This window comes from Phodopus roborovskii, unplaced genomic scaffold (genome assembly GCF_943737965.1).
Source record: "Phodopus roborovskii unplaced genomic scaffold, PHOROB, whole genome shotgun sequence".
Taxonomy (NCBI): domain Eukaryota; kingdom Metazoa; phylum Chordata; class Mammalia; order Rodentia; family Cricetidae; genus Phodopus; species Phodopus roborovskii.
The window spans coordinates 3,942,498-3,960,256 of NW_026126485.1; the positions used below are offsets into that span (position 1 = coordinate 3,942,498).

At 46.2% G+C, this 17,759-nt stretch overlaps 1 protein-coding gene across 1 annotated transcript in view; it reads left to right on the plus strand.

Annotated features, from left to right (window-relative positions):
- The first annotated feature begins 2,998 nt into the window (after window positions 1–2,998).
- Ryr2 (ryanodine receptor 2) overlaps window positions 2,999–17,759 on the plus strand; it is a 548,210-nt gene continuing 533,449 nt past the window's right edge. Inside the window, exon 1 of the mRNA XM_051194750.1 lies at window positions 2,999–3,123. Coding sequence (XP_051050707.1) covers window positions 3,076–3,123 — 48 coding nt within the window. The 5' untranslated portion in view covers window positions 2,999–3,075. The remainder of the gene's footprint in view (window positions 3,124–17,759) is intronic.

The window sequence follows — 17,759 nt, forward strand, 5'->3', positions numbered from 1 at the left end:
TCAGGAATGCATGCTCCACAGGAATACTCATTTCTTCAGAGTCCACATTTCCTTCAATAGAGAAGGTGGCGAATTAGGGAGCTCTCATTGATGGGTGTCATTCTGTTTTGTGATGACCAGGGCTCTCTGATGCCATGATGTGCCTCATATTGACTGTTTTCTCTATATAATTCAGTCCTAACCTTCTAAACTTGAGTGCTCATGGTAGTTTGGAACTCAATCGTTTTAAGATCCATAAAAGGAATGGATAATATAGTGATGAGTAACCTTAAACTCTTAGAAAACCAATTTCATCTAAGCATCTGAAGTGTGGAGGAAAGCATAAGCTGGATTTTATTTTTGAACACTGAGTAATCCCTGCATTTTCCCTGAATTTACTTGGCATTCCAAGAGCTATCAGGACCCAGACTGGCCTGCAACCAGAGACAGATCTCTGCCAGAACCTTTTATAGTCCATGCTAATCTAGACTCTTGAACTTTCCACTCTAGGATCAGAGTATGTAAGGAACACAAAATAATGATAGAGTTTGGTCATGGCATCGGTAGACCCCTATCTCACTATTCAGCAACTGTATGGTCTTAGATTTGGTCCCTTCTTCCTAAAATGGAATGTGTGAAGATGAAGAGAAATAATAAAAATAAAATGCCTGGATCATAGCAAATGGAAAACAAATGGGACTGCTTTATCATTATCATCTTCTCTACCTTTATCAGCACTACCTTCATCATCATTGTCATCCTCATCATCTTCCTCCTTTTTGTCTTCACGATCATCTTCACTCTCATCATCATCTTGATCATCATTGCCATCCTCATTATCTTCTTTATCTTTATCATCTTCAAAACCACTGCTATCCTTCATGTTATTTCTGGTTGTCTGCCATGATACAGACCCAACGATTCAGGCCATGTCATCTGAGGATTGGCTTGTGCTGATGTCTTTGGGGACTCCTAGTATATTGTCTTAGGGCAGGTGTACACAGGAATTGTAGAATCTTAGAGAACCTTCAAAAACTGAGGAAGACCTTAGTAGTTTTAATTCATGTTGTTTGTTTCTAACTTCCGTTTTGGAGAGTATAGCTACAATTCTCTAGATTCTTTTCTACTCATACAGGAATCTGCTATGTTTTCAGGTGAGATAATGGGTCCCTTCTATAAGGCAGACATTGCTCCATAGATTGAGAATATTTGTAGACAGACATGATATTTAGTTTTCTTGGAAATAGACAAACCCCCTAACTCTTTGAGGACAAAGTTAGTGAAAGTAAACGTAACCTGAGTGGAACTTTCTGGTCAGTTTTAATGTCCTATTAGATGTCGTAGAGTGTATAGCGAGATAAGTTGCTGCAAAAATCTTAGTTTTATAATCCCTGCGCCTGTAGAGGATGGGCATTTGGGAATGTTCATTTCTCCATAATTTTTCCATGATATAAATGAAAGAACTGTGAAACAGGAAAATGAGGTACTGGATTTCTTGCTCCTGCTGCTTCAGATATTTATTTCCTCAGTCATAGTTGTGTAGCTTTTAAAAAGATTTTTTTTATTAATGTGTGTGTAGATAGAGGAAACTTGTTGGAGACAGTTCTTTCTTCCCACCATGTAGTTCCCTGGGATTGAACGCACGTTGCCAGTATTGGTGGCAAGCACCTTCACTAGCTAAGCTATCTAGCTGGCCCATGGCTGTTTTTAAAATGGGGATTTGATTTCTTGTTATTGCATGGAGCATTGTGAGATTTGGATGTGACGTTTGTGGAGGAATGCTCAAATTTTATCTCTCAGGGATGATAACAGATTCCACAGGTCGAGTTTGGGGCCACCCAATGATATGAACTGGGCCTTATCATTCCATAGTTTATTATAATTCCTTGTGTAGATGGATTATGAACTCTTTTGTCTTGTACCACAATACCTGACAAGATGTTCACTTTGTTGTTGAATGCTGTGTTGCCATTGAATAACACACACACACACACACACACACACACACACACACACACACACACCCCTTTACGTGTATGTGCCTACATGAATTTATGTATACAAAGTTCGTGCAGGTGCCCATGATGGCCAAAGGGCATTGGGTTTCCTGAAACCAGGGTTACAGTGCTTGTGAGCCTCCTTCTGTGGATGCTAGGAACCGAGCTGTGGCCTCTACAAGAGCAGTGAGTTCTCTTAACTACTCAGCCAACTCTTCCTGTTGCCGAACATTTTGTTAAAACCCCTCGTGCATCCATACCATGCCCCTTGTATGGATCGTCTGTGATGAGAGCTTACCTGTGATGAGTGCAGTGCACTCTGACTCAATAGCTAAGAAACCACGTCTATCTAGAATGGAGGGAGTCCAAGTGTAAATATCAGATACACGTAGAGAGTCCCCGCTCTGTGCACCCCGGGAGAAAGTGAGCTTTCCATGCAGTTCGAGGCACCTTCGAAATTGGTGCAGCAGAGCTCAGTGGGAAGCAGCGCTTTGCTAGGGCTTGAGGTCAGGAAGGGCGGCAGGTGCTGGGGAAGGCTGAGCGCTCCGGCACGCGTCGGGCGATTCCGCCAGCGGCCAGTAAGCGGCGCTGGGCCCCGGCGCTGGCGACCAGAGGAGAGGGTTGCGGATTACCTGCAGCAGCCCGGGCTGGCAGCTCCTCCCCACCCGCCCCCAGCCCGCCCCCGCCGCCGCACTACCGGAGCTCCGCGGGCTCCAGGCACTCGCTGGCGGGAGCCGGGGCCGAGCGCGCCGGGCAGTGGGGCCTCCTCCCTGCGTCTTCAGGCTGCCCTCCTCCCGCACCCGTGCGGCGCAGGGAGGCCCCGCGCCTCGGCCGCCCCCGCGCGCCCGCCTCCGCCGCGCTGCAGGGGACCGCCGGGCTCTCGGCACCAGCAGCGCGGCCCCAGGGCGCCTCCGGCTCCTGGCTGTGGCCACCGCAGGGGCAGCGACCTGAGCAGCAGCCGCTGGAGCCCCTAGAGCATCCCGTGTGGCAGTGACTAGAGCGCCCAGAGAAGTCGCCGCCGCCGCAGCAGCAGCGTGAGTGGCCGCGGTCGCCGGGCTCCGCAGGGCTCCGTCGCCGGCCGGGCCAGGAGCGCGGAGCCATGGCTGATGCGGGCGAAGGCGAGGACGAGATCCAGTTCTTGAGAACTGTAAGTGCCACGTCGTGGCGCGCGTCCTCCCAGGGGAAGGGGCGCTCTGGTAGCCACCAGCAGAGTGCCCGCAGAGTAACAGCCAGCTGCGGGGCCAGAGGCGCCCCAGGGATGCTGGAGGGGTCCGCATCGCCACATTTGTGTAGGTGTGCGTGTCGGGCTGGGGAAGGACAGGATGCGTGTCTGTGCGCGCGTGTGGAAAACCAAGGGGACCCCGTGAGGTGACAGTGTGGCGAGCCAGCGGGAGGTACCCGGGCGGGTGCTACCCAGCTGCGGGAGCCAGGGCTGGCCAGGGACCTCTCCAATGGCCTCAGGCTAGGGTGCAGAGCTGCGTGTTCCGTGGGGCGCGTGAAGCGTGGGGACTCCGGCTGTCGCCGTCCCTGGGGCTTTGGAGCTGAGTCTGCGCGCTGTCACGGATGGACATCGCAATCCTAGTACTTGACATAGCTCATATAGTGAGTGGCCCAAGGCTGAGGAGGCTGCCTGGAGGCTGCCCTTAAGTCAGGATGGTATCAGTGCCATAAGACCTTGCTCCGGTGGTCCCCATGCTTCTCGGCATGGTACTGTGGTGGTTTTGTGACACGGCTTGCAGAGCACATGGGAAACCGTGGTGTGTGTGTGTGTGTGTGTGTGTGTGTGTGTGTGTGTGTTGTTTTGTACGTGCGTATGTGTGATATGTTTTGTGTGTGCATGAGAGCATTTACAGAGGGTGGGCTTCAAGAACGTGTGGTGTCGTTCTCTAAATGCTGGCTTGTTGAATACCGAGTGCAGCAAAGTACGTGCCTGCAAGCGAGTGTGTGTGTGTGTGTGTGTGTGTGTGTGTGTGTGTGTGTATGTGTGCTTGCACAAGGGGAGTGTGGCTGCCCGGAATTTCCACACTGGGTGATAGGCAGGGAAAGATTGGCCTCACTAATAAGATTCATTCTCCGTAAGTGCCTCTTGGCGCTGCTGCTTCCTACCCTGACTTATTTTAACACTGCAGATACTTCCCAGCCCATTGCTCACCTCCAAACCTGGACTGAGCCTCCAGGACCAAAGAAATGCAGGGACTCCGTGGTACAACAATCCAGTTAGCCTTCACGGCATTACCTCTTTCTTTCCCTCCCCACCTCTCCTCTTTTCCCAAGAATATCCTCCTGACAGGATTCCTGGACTTCAACCTAAGACTTCATTTTCTGCTGGTTCTTCCCAGCAGTCTAAACTGCATTTTCAGGTTCAATCCCTTCCTTCCATAAACACAGAAAACACCACAGAGGGGAAAATTTTGAAATACTAACTAGAAGATAACTTTTAGGTATGAAATCATGTTGATGTGTTTAGGTAAAATTTGGAGGGTGGCATTAGAAGTCCACTCCCCTGCCCCCTTTGCTCCACACTAGTATTTTTTTTTTTTTTGGTGGGGGTGTTATTTGTACGTTAGAGGGCCTTCTGCAGAGGGCTGGGAGTGCAGATCTGGGTCCATTGGGGACCAATGACCTGAGCTACCCTCTGCTGCCCTAGACCATCAGAGAGTGTCTTCACTAAGACATTGCTTAGGGCAGGATTGGAAGCCTTCTAGTCGTACATACAGTCATTTACACTTCTTAGTGGACAATTTCTGTTTTGTTTTTAACGAGACAAGCCAGAGCCTCCAAGCCAAGAATTGTATGCTTTAGGCAGACTACATATTTAGTTACTGTATGGCTTTATAATTCAGTTTGTCTCAGACTCTACAGGGTTAAAATTAGCCAGGAAATTTTGGCTGGTTTTATACACTCAAGGGCTCCCTGCAGGATTAAATGTTAAGCCCAGCTTATGGAGGTGCTGTTATCAGAATGCCAGAATGCTTAATGGGGACTGTGCTTGCCTGTAGGTTTTTTTTTTTTTTTTTTCATTCTTTCCATATATAAAGTCATGTTAACTCTGTGCCACTTAACAGCTGCCTGTCATCCAGAGCAACACCTTTGATAAGTGGGGCTTGGGTAAGGTCTGGCAGCCCTAGGCTGAGATTCTTCTTTTTAATAAAACATGGGTAGGTTTTTGTGCTGATGATGGGTGACCTTGAAGGAGAGCACTGTGGAGCAGTGTGTGTGTGTGTGTGTGTGTGTGTGTGTGTGTGTGTGTATACCGTTCAGATCTCTCTTAAAGGAGTGCATCTTTTTCTTTTCCTGTGATTTTAATATGATAATTTTCAAGTCTTTTCCCAGCTCCCCTGTCTGCTGCCCTGGATCCTTTCCATTTTATTCTTTAACCTGAGCATGTTGGTGGTTCAGTAATGTTAATGAGGTTAGCAAAGGCAAGTGTGCCATTCCTTCAATATCCTCAGATCCCCCCACCCCGCCCAGGGCATTTAAAAATGTGCAAGTGTCAGGATGAGTTATTTCGTTTTGCATTTATTTATTTATACAAGTTTTCACTTGCTAGCCTTGGCTGGCTCTCCGTGTAGCATAGGGTGGTATAGAATTCCTACTCTGCGGTTACAGGATTCACCATACTTGGCTTCAGTTTTCTTTTTCTTTGAACTTGCTTTGTAGCTGAGGATAAGGTTGATCTATTGATCCTTCTGCCCGCCATTACTGAGTGCTGGGATCACAGGCCTGTACTCTCAACACAGGTTGGTGTGGTGCTGGGGGAATGAAGTCAGGCAAGCACACCCCAGCCCCCATCTTGTTTTCTAAAGGCACTCATACCAAGGATCATTAAGACTGTGTATCTTGAGGCAATAGTTATAACTGAGGATTTTCTGATGGTAATAGACAGAGCTGTTATAGATTAAAAAAATCAGTCATGGGGACACCATCACTGTGCAGTGGACCAAACATTTACACAATCGGATTAGCATACACTACACTGATTATTATCTTGCTAATTGCATTTGGAGTCTTCATTCCAACACACTGAAGTGTCTCTCTACAAGTTACAGCTCCTTCCCTTTTCTTTTCTGAAAGAGGTGTGAGGTGACTGCTAAGGGACACAAAGGTGACATCTTTAATGGAGGCTTTTCATGAGTTATGTCTTCTCTGTTGCTATCAAGGATGTCTTAGTTTGTGAGGGTGTTTGCCACTGTTAGCCTATCGGTCCAGTTGCCAGTTCCTTTCCATTATGCTGTTGCTGGTTTTGTTGTCTGCTAGGATTCTTTCCCAGCAGATGATGGGTGGCTTCCCTGCCAGCTGGAGACATGCTTCTTCTGATCTGTTTATATTTTCAGGGACTAAGAAGACCCTGTGTAAACTCTGGATGTGCCTGACACCTGGAACAAATGAATCCTATTATAAAATAAACTGTTAGCACCTAATGGATTCACCTATTATGTCTAGATATATGCATGATATGAAATGTGTAACTTCTTTTATCTTAAAAATTTTTATGGTCTTCTCAACATGAACTGTAATTTAATATTTAAAAACATAGATAATTTTTAAAGAAACCATTTATTTATTATTTATTTGGTGTGTGTGTGTTTGTGTGTGTGTGTTTGTGTGTGTGTGTGTGTGTGTGTGTGTGTGTGTGTGTGTGTGTATGTGTACGTGTTCTTTGGAATTCTAGTGGAGGTCAGGGGACAATTTGAAGAAGTCAAGTCTCTCCTTTTATCATGTGGGTCTTGAGATAAACATCAGATTGCCAGGCTTGGCATCAAGAACCTGCTGAGCCATTTTGCCAGTCTAATGCTACTCTTATTCTCAAGCCACCTCAAGCTATGAAATTTTACAATTTCATAGACAGTATGCCCCTGACTTAAGAAAACCCATGTTACTAAATGACCTTGGTAGGGGGTTAAGTTTTCAGTCCTTTGATTTTTCTTTCCTCATTGTAAGTATAGTTGAGCTACTCTCATAACACACTGACTGGGTCAGGCAGTCAGTATTATGCACACCAAGAGGCTTTACATTTGGGTCCTGGCTGCAGAGATCATTCTACTAGGAAGGCTGGAAGCCTTTGCAGAAGAGCTCTTTCATGGGAGGATTTCTTTCTGTGCTTTCCCATCTTGCTCCATGGTGACAAAGAGTATCTTAGGAATTGCTCATCTGTTCATAGCAATAAAAAGAAACCACTGAGGTCAGTGTTGTGCAGGCGAGGTGGGAATGTCTAGCCCTGGTCTGTAGAGGGGCAGGAAGATTGCTAGTGTGAAATAGTGCCTCCCAACAGACAGGACCCCGGGCTCTTCCTTCAGCTATGGGAAAGGACCTAGCAGGCTGTCGACATTTGTACTTTTTGCTTCCCTGATCATGAAACCATAAAAATCTTGGGATAAAAGTGCACCATGGTGCTTCCTCAAGGGGTGGGGCCCCTTCCTCATTGCCCAGGACAACTCATTAGATTTAAAAACAAAAACGAACCAAAACAAAACTAGAAATCAGTGTGTACACTTTGCAGGAAGGGCAGGATCTGAAACACCCAGGACACTAATTCATTTGGTATTCTGCCTTATTTGTACTTTGGTTTTAGATAAATTTTGATTTTTGTTTTAAAATCAAGACTGAGTTACTGAAGGAAAGATGATAGCACCTGGGTGGCTGCAGAGCGGAGGGATGACAAGGCATACATTTGGGCCCTGGGACTTGGGGGAAATTCTGTTGATTTAGAAACTCATTAGCTGACCGTCTTCTATATTCACACCATGATCTTGGGTGCTTGGGAAACTTTTACAGTAAGCAGAGAAAAAGATTACTTTTTAAAAAATCATAGTTACAAAAGATTTAGAGGCTGACAGAAGACTATTCAAAGAAAGAAACAACACATAGACCATCTGTAGGCCTGGGTAGGTTGAGACAGTTAGGAAATAGTCCCCAGTCTGCCCTCATCTCCCCCCCATCTTATAGAGAATGAAACTGAACCTTAGTGTGCCCTAAGGACTTGGCTCGGTGGGTGTCACACACCAGATTAGTGTCTGAGAATGGTACAGAAGTATGTGGCAATCTCTGCAGCTTTGCTCTAGGTGCCACACATCTGCCTGGCATTCTTTCTGTCCTTATCTTGACCTTTACCCATGCCCACTTTGTTCCTCCTGCTTCAGGAAGGACAGACAGCCTGTGTCCTTTCTGAGCCACAGCCCTCATACACCCTAAATCCTGGCTCAGGAGCTGGTACCCCGCATTCTTTGCTGTTGGTCTCCTCTCCACTTCTTTTTGTTTTTCTCATAGCCTGTTAATCCCTCCCTTACTGGATTTTCTTTTGGCTTAGCCCTGATGCCTTATTTTGCTGCTCAACTCCTTCAAATGTGGCCTCTGCTCCTAGTCGTCAACTGTCTGTGACTTCCTAACTTCTCCTCCTTGTTCTGGAGCTTGCTGGGAAGCCCTACTTCCCAAACCTAACCTACCCATCCACCCTCTTTCTGTCTGAGACCTTGTTTAGAAGCCGGAGACCTGATTGTCTGTTTTGAAGCCACTTCATGTGGTCATGGAAGCAGGGCATGTCCTGTGCTATTATATATATTTTTGAGTGTTTTTTTTTTGGGGGGAGGGGGGTTCACTTTATTCTCCTTGATCTTACTTGCAAGGGAGTTCATCCAATTTCCTTCTCAAGGCCTCAGCTATTGAGGCCCACTGTTTGGAGGGCTGGGATTTCCACATGAATTTGATGGGAGCATAAAAGACTGGAGCATTAGCACCTTGTATTCCAACCTTCATTATCTTTCACCCTAGCAAATATGCCAGACACCCTTGAACCCTTCTTGCCATTTAATGAAGCCCCACCAAGACTCACTTCTCCCCTTAGTCATGACCTCTTGTGATCTTCCCATTGATGTTTATACTTTGTTTTGCTGTTTCCATCCTATAAAGAATTTTATGGCATCACTCCAGCGAATTTTGAATTTGCTCTCAGACCATCTCCCCCAAATCCCCAGTCTGTTTCATATATTTTACTTATTTAATGCTTCATGGGAAGGGAAGGACCATGTTGGGGGATATTAGTTTCCTCTGATGCTTAACATAGTGTTAGCTACCAGGGACAGGTTTGAGGGAAATCTATGCAACTGCAGTAGCCTGGCAAATATGCCAATAGGCACCTTCCTCCAAGGAGAGAATCGCTCAGATGTGTTCACCAGTAAAAAAGAGCGCTCTCATGGAGGTGAGATCTTTTAGAGATGGGATGGGGGGGGGTTAGAAGGTTTGGTGGGTGAAAGTCTGAGATGTGGACAGAAGAGCTGACCATGGTGTGAGGGACATCATTCTGATAGTGGCAGGGCCAGAGGCAGCATCAGTGTTGGGGACACAGTGTCCATGTTCTCTGGTGAAGGACATCATTCTGATAGTGGCAGGGCCAGAGGCAGCGTCAGTGTTGGGGACACAGTGTTCACATGCCCGAGTGAGGTTGTTCAGGACACATCTGAATGGTTCTGGACATTGGTTTGGAAGTTCCTCTGGCTTACATACTGTATCAGCCTGGAAGAATGCCTGCCTACCTGTCTGATGTGCTCAGTCAGCCTCTGTTTTATGGCACTTCCCATCTGCTGTTGTTGCCTGTTTTATTTCTGGTATGCCTGTCTGTATGTACTGTTTACTATAGGACTCTTAGGTACTGTGTGTGTATTTTCTCATGAAATTCTTACTGAGTCACTCAGAGTTTGGTATGAAGAAGTCAAGCCATCAGCTGGGATTGGGCGATACAAGGGTTGGACATAGGGTGGCACTCCAGGTAGCCATTCCAGAACCCTCACTCACCCCCAAAGTTAAATAGAAAATGGTAGGAGGGCTTGGTTCCTGCTTTCTTCTCTCCCATGTGAATATGCACACACACACACACACACACACACACACACACACACACACACAGTTGTATATGCATATGTGTCTGTGTGTGAATATACATATGTATGTGGCTGGTTAAGTGTGTTTGTGTGAGTGAATGTGTGTGTGTGTGTTTGTGTGTGTGTGTGTTTAGGCCAGAGCTCAACCTCACATGTCAATCTTCAGGAGCCATCCACTTTGCTTGTTGAGACAGGGTCTCTCATTGGGTCCTGGGTCCTTGCTGACTAGGCTAAGCTGACTGGACAGCAAAGTCCAGGGATCTTATCTCTGTTTCTTTCAGCAGAAGGATTGCAAATATATAACACCACACCCAGTTCCAGGGAATCAAACTGAGGTCCTCATGCTTAAGCTGTATCCCCGGCCCCTCTTTCTCTCTTTAGAAATATCCTCTACACTATCAAATGTGCATATTTTGCACTCCCAACACTTGGTGAGGGTGTCTACTGCACAGCAGGATACTATTTAATGCTTATAGACTTGCTCTTACTCTGAGACAAAACTGGATAACAAATACAGAGGTGTGGTTTCTTCAAGGTGTGTTTGGTGCTTTAATTCAGTGGCACTTACTATAGCTTGAATCTGAAGTGGCCTCACTCATAGGCTCATATTTTGAATGCTTGTTCCCTACACAGTGGCACTGTTTGGGGAGGGGGAACTTTAGCACCTGGTCTTAGTTGGCAGACTGTAGCTTGGCCTGGTTTCTGCTAGTTTTGTGGTCTGTGATGTGACTGTCTTCTGCCAATCTGCCACATCTTCCTTACTGTGATGGGCAGAAACTCACTTAAGCTGTTTGTATCTGGTAATTCGGTTCCAGTGACATGGAAGTCACTAAAACAGGGGGCTTGTACTTACGTGTGCTTTGTTCATGACAGTGTGCCAGGAACCCATGAAGGGCTGTGAAGCTATGAGAAGACATAGGTATGCAGAACAGAAATGGTGAAATAGTTGAACCTTGTACACAGAGAAGTGGGAACCAAAGCTCCGTCTGTGAGGACTGTGCCCTGTGTGCTAGCATGGGGGACAGAGGTAAAGAGGCGATGAATGTGGCCATCTTTACCAGGTGGAATTAATGGCAGTAAAGACACATTTCACATCACATATGGCAACATATTTGGGACAGAGCATTACTGTCTTGACATGTGTCTCCAAGTATAAATCACCACTGGGATCATGACCGGCTCACAAGTCCTGTTGGTTCATGGCAATGTCAGAGAGCCTTTTGCACTCAGTCCCACTGCTGTCCTCTTTGGGACACTCTAGAGCAGTGTTGTCTCCTGAAGTCGGGTCATTTTTGAGTATGAACCTCTTATTTTTGTTGTGAGGAACTGAGTCATGCAGGAGTGCGTGCAGAAGTTGTCCCATTGGATTCTGCCTTCCACAGAAGAGGACAGCAGACGTGTGAAGGGGGAGCGATGGCTGTGCTGGCACCATTTATCATGCACGAGGTACTGGCTGACTGACTGCATGTAGCACATGGTACCCAGTGGTTACACAAATAGCTCCTCCATCACTCCTTTCTTCAGAGAGTTTGTACAGTCTCTGTTGGGAGGAGTGGAGAAGAAGAGGAAATTGAATGTTCTTCTTTGAAGAACTCTAGGGATGGAGGTTGGGAACAGATGCTCTAACAGAAAAGGCTGGCGAGGAGAGAGACCCAATGCCCTATGTATTCTTTGAGGCTTCATGGAGAAGGCGGGATCTGCCCCTGTGTGCTCTCTCAAGACTTCTGGGAGAAGGAAGGACCTACAGTTAAAACTTTTCAGGCTGAGAAGGAGCTTCAGGGATGCTCATCCAACCTTACAGTTTTATCATGAAGGGAAATGGAAGGACAAAGATTTTGGGTCCATTTATTCAGCTCAGACAGGAAAGCCATAATTCATTTGATTCCTGGAACAATTTATTTAGTTTATAAAGCATTAATTGCACATCTACACATTAGGAAACTGAACTGCAGAGGAGTGAAATGACTTGCTCAAGGGAAATTTATGAGTGAGTGATGTTGGTGAGCTAGGTTCTTCAGATGCCAAAATCCCTCCTCCTCCCTCCCTTTCCCTTTTTCTGTTCTTTCTTTCCTCTATCCTTATTCCTCCCTCTGTCTGAAAACTTGCTGAGGACTGACTTAGGTGAGAGTGAATAGGAAGGGTGACTGGGCAATCTGCTCCACTCATCCCTTATGGTTCCCTCTGCCTTTTATTGGTCTCTGAGTTGTCTAAAACCCCTTGAAGTTGTAGTGATCATTCTGGAAAGTCAGACTGTGTCTGGGGAATGCCTTGTGGGTCTTGCCCATCTTCTGTGTCTTGAACCTTCACCTGCTTGCCCTAGGATCTTCAGATTGTGTGTGGGAGATGTGCTGTTGCTCTCTGGTGCTCTTGTGCTTGCTGAGAGCACTGGTTGCCTGGTAGGCTTATATGTTTGCAAGATTTTTGAGTTCTCCTTCCAAGCTGCTGTGACCCCATTTTAGATCTTTCATTAAAGGATGAAGCCTTGGACATGTGTTCATTTTTTATCTTTGTTCGAGTCATCTGGTTGCCTTGTTGGAGAAGTGACCTTTCATAGCATCAGCGTGCCTCTACTGGGGTGGCATTTGGTGTGTTTGGGTGAGGAGAGTAGATGGACTGAGCAGGGGAGAACATGAACAGGGGCTATGGTGGTGTCTTTTCTGCTTCCTCCTCTCTAGGAACACTTCAATTTTTCCCTGCTATGTGCCCTTCAGATTTCTGTGTGGTGTGTTGGGAACACACCATCACCCCCTTACAGCTTAGGAAGGCTGTTGCTGATCATTACATGACCCATCCCCTCTATCCCTTGCTTCCAGCCTCCTCCTTGGCAAGTGATCCTTTTATTAGACTATTTCCAGTTAATCCCATGAGAGTTCCCATTCGCTCCTTGGCAGAGCTCTGATGGATAGGCAGGAAGCACAAAGGGGCATGTTTCGGAAATAGAGTGATAGTGTGGACCATGGCAATTACAGAATGGCAGGTAGCCTTGAGACCAAGGTCAGGGGCTTGTATTAAATATGTAAGGTAAGAAGGGCCTTGGAGTCACTTGTTTTTTCCTTCCCTATGGAGGGAGGGACATGAGTCAGACCTGTCTGTTAGGAAGATTGGTGAAGCAGCAATTTATAAGATAAATTGGAACAGTGAGAGCAGAGACCAATGCTAAGAAGCCTATGAGGAGAGCCCCATTGCATAGTCGGTTCTGGATAACATTTGGGTGGTGTTTGTGGGCATGTTGAGCTGTGATGGGGGCTACTGAGAATAGACAGGTAGCTGATTACATATAAGGATAGGAGAAGACACAGATGAGCTCAGAAGACTTGAGAAATGAGGGGACATTGACTTGAAAGCAAGAAGGTTTTATGGGAAACCAGTGGATTTTGGGTTGCCTTTGGAGGTTATTATGAACTAAAGTTTCCTCCTGGAAAGACATGGTGACATCCCACTATCCGGAAGGTTTCTATATTCGGAAGAAAGGTCTTCACAGAGATAATCAAGTTGAAGTGAGGTCACTGCAGCAGGCCTCATTCCCACATGAACAGTGCTGTCATGAGAGGCGGCTGGGGGATAGGCTCACAATCAGAGGAATGATGGGAAGACACAGAAAGCAGCTGTGCAGATAGCACCAATGTGACTACCTGCTGAGGCTTCCAGGAGCTAGGGTAGGAAGGAAGCAGGGACAGCTCTTTCCTGTCTATAGGAGGAGGCAACCCTGCATTAATATCTGGCTGCGGGCATTGGCCTTCTCACACTGTGAGATCTTAAATGTCTGTTGTTTAAGATACTTGGTCTATTTTGCTTTGTTGCCAAAGCACTGATATAGAGCACAGAGTTTGAAAGTGGATTTTTATGCTTTACTTTTTAAAAATTTGTGTGTGTGTGTGTGTGTGTGTGTGTGTGTGTGTGTGTGTACATGTATGTAGAGCCATAGTGTTGGTATTATGGCAATGGCATCAAGGCCTTTTCCCCTATAGGACATGGGGAAGAGAAAGAGACAATGGTATAAATAAAAAGGGTTGTACTAGTCACCTTTCAATCATGGTAGCAAATAGCCTATATAATAAACTTAAGAATAGGAAGGGTTTCCTTTGGCTTATAGTTTCTGGAGGTTTTACTCCATAATCCATTGGATCCATTGCTTATGGGGCCTGTGTTGAGACAGGCGCACACAGGAGGGACATGGAAAGCAAAACTTCATGGTCAGTGTCCTAGTTATGATTACTGTTGCTGCCATGAAACACTGTGACCCAAAAGCAAGTTGGGGAGAAAAGGGTTTATTCAGCTTTCATATCCATGTAACTGTTCATCATTGAAGGAAGTCAGGGCAGGGCAGGGGTAGGAACCTGAAGGCAAGAGTGCAGAGGCCATGGAGGGGTGCTGCTTACTGGCTCATTCCCCTTGGCTTGCTCAGACTGCTTTCTTATAGAACTCAGATCCACCAGCCCAGGGATGGCATCACCCACAATGGTCTGGACTCACCCCCATCAATCACCAATTAAGAAAATGCCTTACAGGTTTTCCCACAGCCCACTCACACTCAGGAAGCAGAGAAACAGGAGGTCAGACTGGGATATAAAGTATCAAGGCCAATGCCTAGTGCCCTACTTCCTCCAGGAGGCTTTACTTCTTGAAGATTCCATAACCTTCTCAAACAGTGCCACCAGGTGGGATCCAACATGTGGCCCAATGGTGCACTTCCTATTCAATCCACAACACCAACCATCAGTGATCTGGAAATAAGTGTCTTCAGTTAGTGACAAAGCATGGATTGCAGCCCCATTACCGCCCCAAATCAGAGCCTGCCAGGCTTTCCCAAGAGGAGTCTTCTTAGTTCTCTTTTTGTGTGATTATGTAGGGGTATAAGCGTACATGTATGTTTGTGTATGTGGGTGTAGATGTACATTCATGTATGTGTACACATATGTGTAGAGGTCAGCGGTCAACCTCAAATGTTCTTCCTTCAGTGGTCCACTTTCTTTTTCTTTTCTTTTCTTTTTTCTTTTTTCTTTTTTTTCTTTTTTTTTTTTTTGAGCAGGATCTCTCAGTGGGACCTGGTGCTTGCTGGTTAGGCTAGGATGACTGTCAGTGAGCCCCAGGCATGTGCCTGTCTCTGTCCCCCCACCCCCAGTACTGGGATCACAAGTGTGAGTCACCATGCCTATTCTTACAAGGGTTCTGGGGCTGGAACTCAGTCTCATGCTTGTATGTCAGGTACTTTACTGAGCCATCCCCTCAGCCTGGGAATTTAATTTTGAGGTGATAATTATTATACCATCTGCCAGAGACTAACTATACTATACACATTCCATGTCTCAAAGATAGGACTGGATAAAATATTACCAACTGGCCATGTCAGATGGGGTATACAGTGTACAGTGTATACAGTGTATCAAATGGTCTATATCAGATGTGGTCTATATCTGATGGTGTATACAGTGTTCAGTGTATACAATGTATCAGATGGGGTCCTACTTTGCCTGAATGTATATGTGTAGGTAAGTACATCAACATGTCAATAAAAACTATCCATCCTGTACCTATGTGTGTGTGTATGTGTATCACACCCACATGTGTGTAGTTGTAGGCATCTGTGTGTGCACATGTGGAGGCTAGAGGATAATGTCAGATGTCTTCCTCTAATCCTCTCTGCCTTTTTCTTTTAAGGCAGGGTCTCTTACTGAACTGGAAGCTCACCATTTAGCTGGCCAGCAAGCTCCCAAGATCTACTTCTCTCTGTCCCTACTGGGGTTACAAGCCTTTGTAGCTATGCCCATCTTTTAATGTAAGGTGCAGTTTTCTTAAACTTGGTTCTTCATGTTTGCACAGCAAGTGCTCTTACCCACTGACACTTCTCCTTAGCCCCCATCCAGTGTCTTCTAAAGACATTTTAAACACTAATATTTTTTAAATTTGTTTTTTGAAACTTCATATGAAACTTCACACATGTATACAGTGTGTCTTGGTCATATCTGCCACACCCCCTTTCCCATACTCTTTAAGTCCCCTCATCACATTCTCTTCCTCCTTTATGTCCTCTTCTTTTTGAAAAGAAATGTTGCTGCCTGTCTGGACTTCAGTGGGGCCATTTCTGAAGAAAAATGACTCTTCCCTCTTCTAGCAGCCATCAGCTGCCTCTCCCAGAAGTTCTTCAACTAGAGGTGGGGCCTCATCGTCCACTTCCCTATCCATGCTGGCATGTTGAGTGGCTTGTTGAGTGGCAGGTAATCACAGCCACTATGAGCTCATGAGTCCAGCAGCTTGTCAAGTCTGGAAGCCAGCATTTCACAGCATTCCTTCCCATCCTCTGGTTCTTATGTTATTTTCCTTTTCTACCTTGATGCTCCCTAAGCCTCATGGGGAGGGTCTAATATTTGCACAGCATGTGTCTTATCTATGGAGCTATCTCCCCTGTCCCTAACCTGCATCTAACCTTGTTAAGAACTTTCTTTAGACTTTGGGAGCACATCCCCCATGGAGGGATACTCCCTAACCTAGAGGCAGGAGGCCTAGTCCCTACTCCAAATGACTTGACAGATTTTGTTGATCCTGGAAAGCATCACCCTCCCTGTGGAGTGGGGTGGGGAAATGGAATGGGAGGGTGGTCAGGGGGCATGGGAGGGAGAGTGGGAGGAAGGGAGGGAGGGAGAAGGAATTGGGATCCATATGCCATATGTAAAATAAGAAAAAAAATTTCTTTAACCAGTGATAGAAGACAAATGTCAAGGTTCTACACCTCCATGGGCCAGACTTCCTTTTAAGAATGAGCCCCCGCTCAGGCTGACCAAGCCCACACACCTAATCTCCTCTTGAAAGAACACGAACTACTCTTATATGAAGTTGGTGAGAGAGGATTGAGAATCAAATGAAGAGAAGGGAGGGGCGGGACCAAAGGCCTCACCTGCCTCTTCCTGGCCAGCTGCAGTGAGACTCTGCCATCTGCTCATTTGGTGAAGGTGATGAGGGAAAATGTGTGCATAGTAACACTTGGGTACAAATAGATGGTGAGAGAGTGGCCGTCTGATGTTTCCATTGCAGAGTGACGAGGCATGGCCATGTCTTCTGTGACACATTTCTTGTTTGAATCCTGCCTAGAACATTTTTCTAAAGAAAAAAGTGAGAATCTCACATGATTAGAGGAACAAGAAACATGGCAAGTGCTACAGCAAACAAACTGATGCTCTGGGGGCTGGGGAAATGGCACCATTGGTAAAGTATGAGGAATGGAGTCTGGATTCTTAGAACCCATGTGGGAAAGCTGGGTGCAGTAGCATGTGCCTGCAGTCCCAGAGATAGGGAAATGGATACAGCAGGATCTGTGGTCTTGCTGGCCAACCGGTCTAGCCCAATCAGAGAGCTCCAGATTCAGTGAGAGACCCTATCTCAAAAAAGTGAGCAAAGTGACTGAGAAAGATAACCAGTGTTGACCTCTGGCCTCTACATGTATACATGCTCACACTGCTTTGGAAGCCTCAGACAAGGACATGAGTGTTGCTTGAGAATGGCAAGAACGGCACCTGTGGTTCCCTGTGCCACACTTCATGCAGCTTCATTGTAAGGATGGGCTGCTTAGCAAGCGAACGCCACCCTCTCCCCTCCCCTCTGTTCCTGGCAGTTTGGGACAGAGTGGCTGCATAAGATCATGTGAGGGTGCAGAAATGATGTTAAATCTTCCTGCTAACAATGACAATGGACTGCCTGGAGCCTGAATAATGGAGCCTAGTAAAACCTGACCCAAACAGAATCTGGAAGGAAATCAAGAACTCACAAATCTTTGCATCAGAGACATGAACGATGGTACCCTCTTTGGCTTGCTGTTCATACCACTAGGAGTCAAGAACTTTGCATACCTGAGCAGCATAGCTTCCAAGAAGGGCCCTGATATTGTGGAAATATGTTCTATTTTTAGTTTGGATAA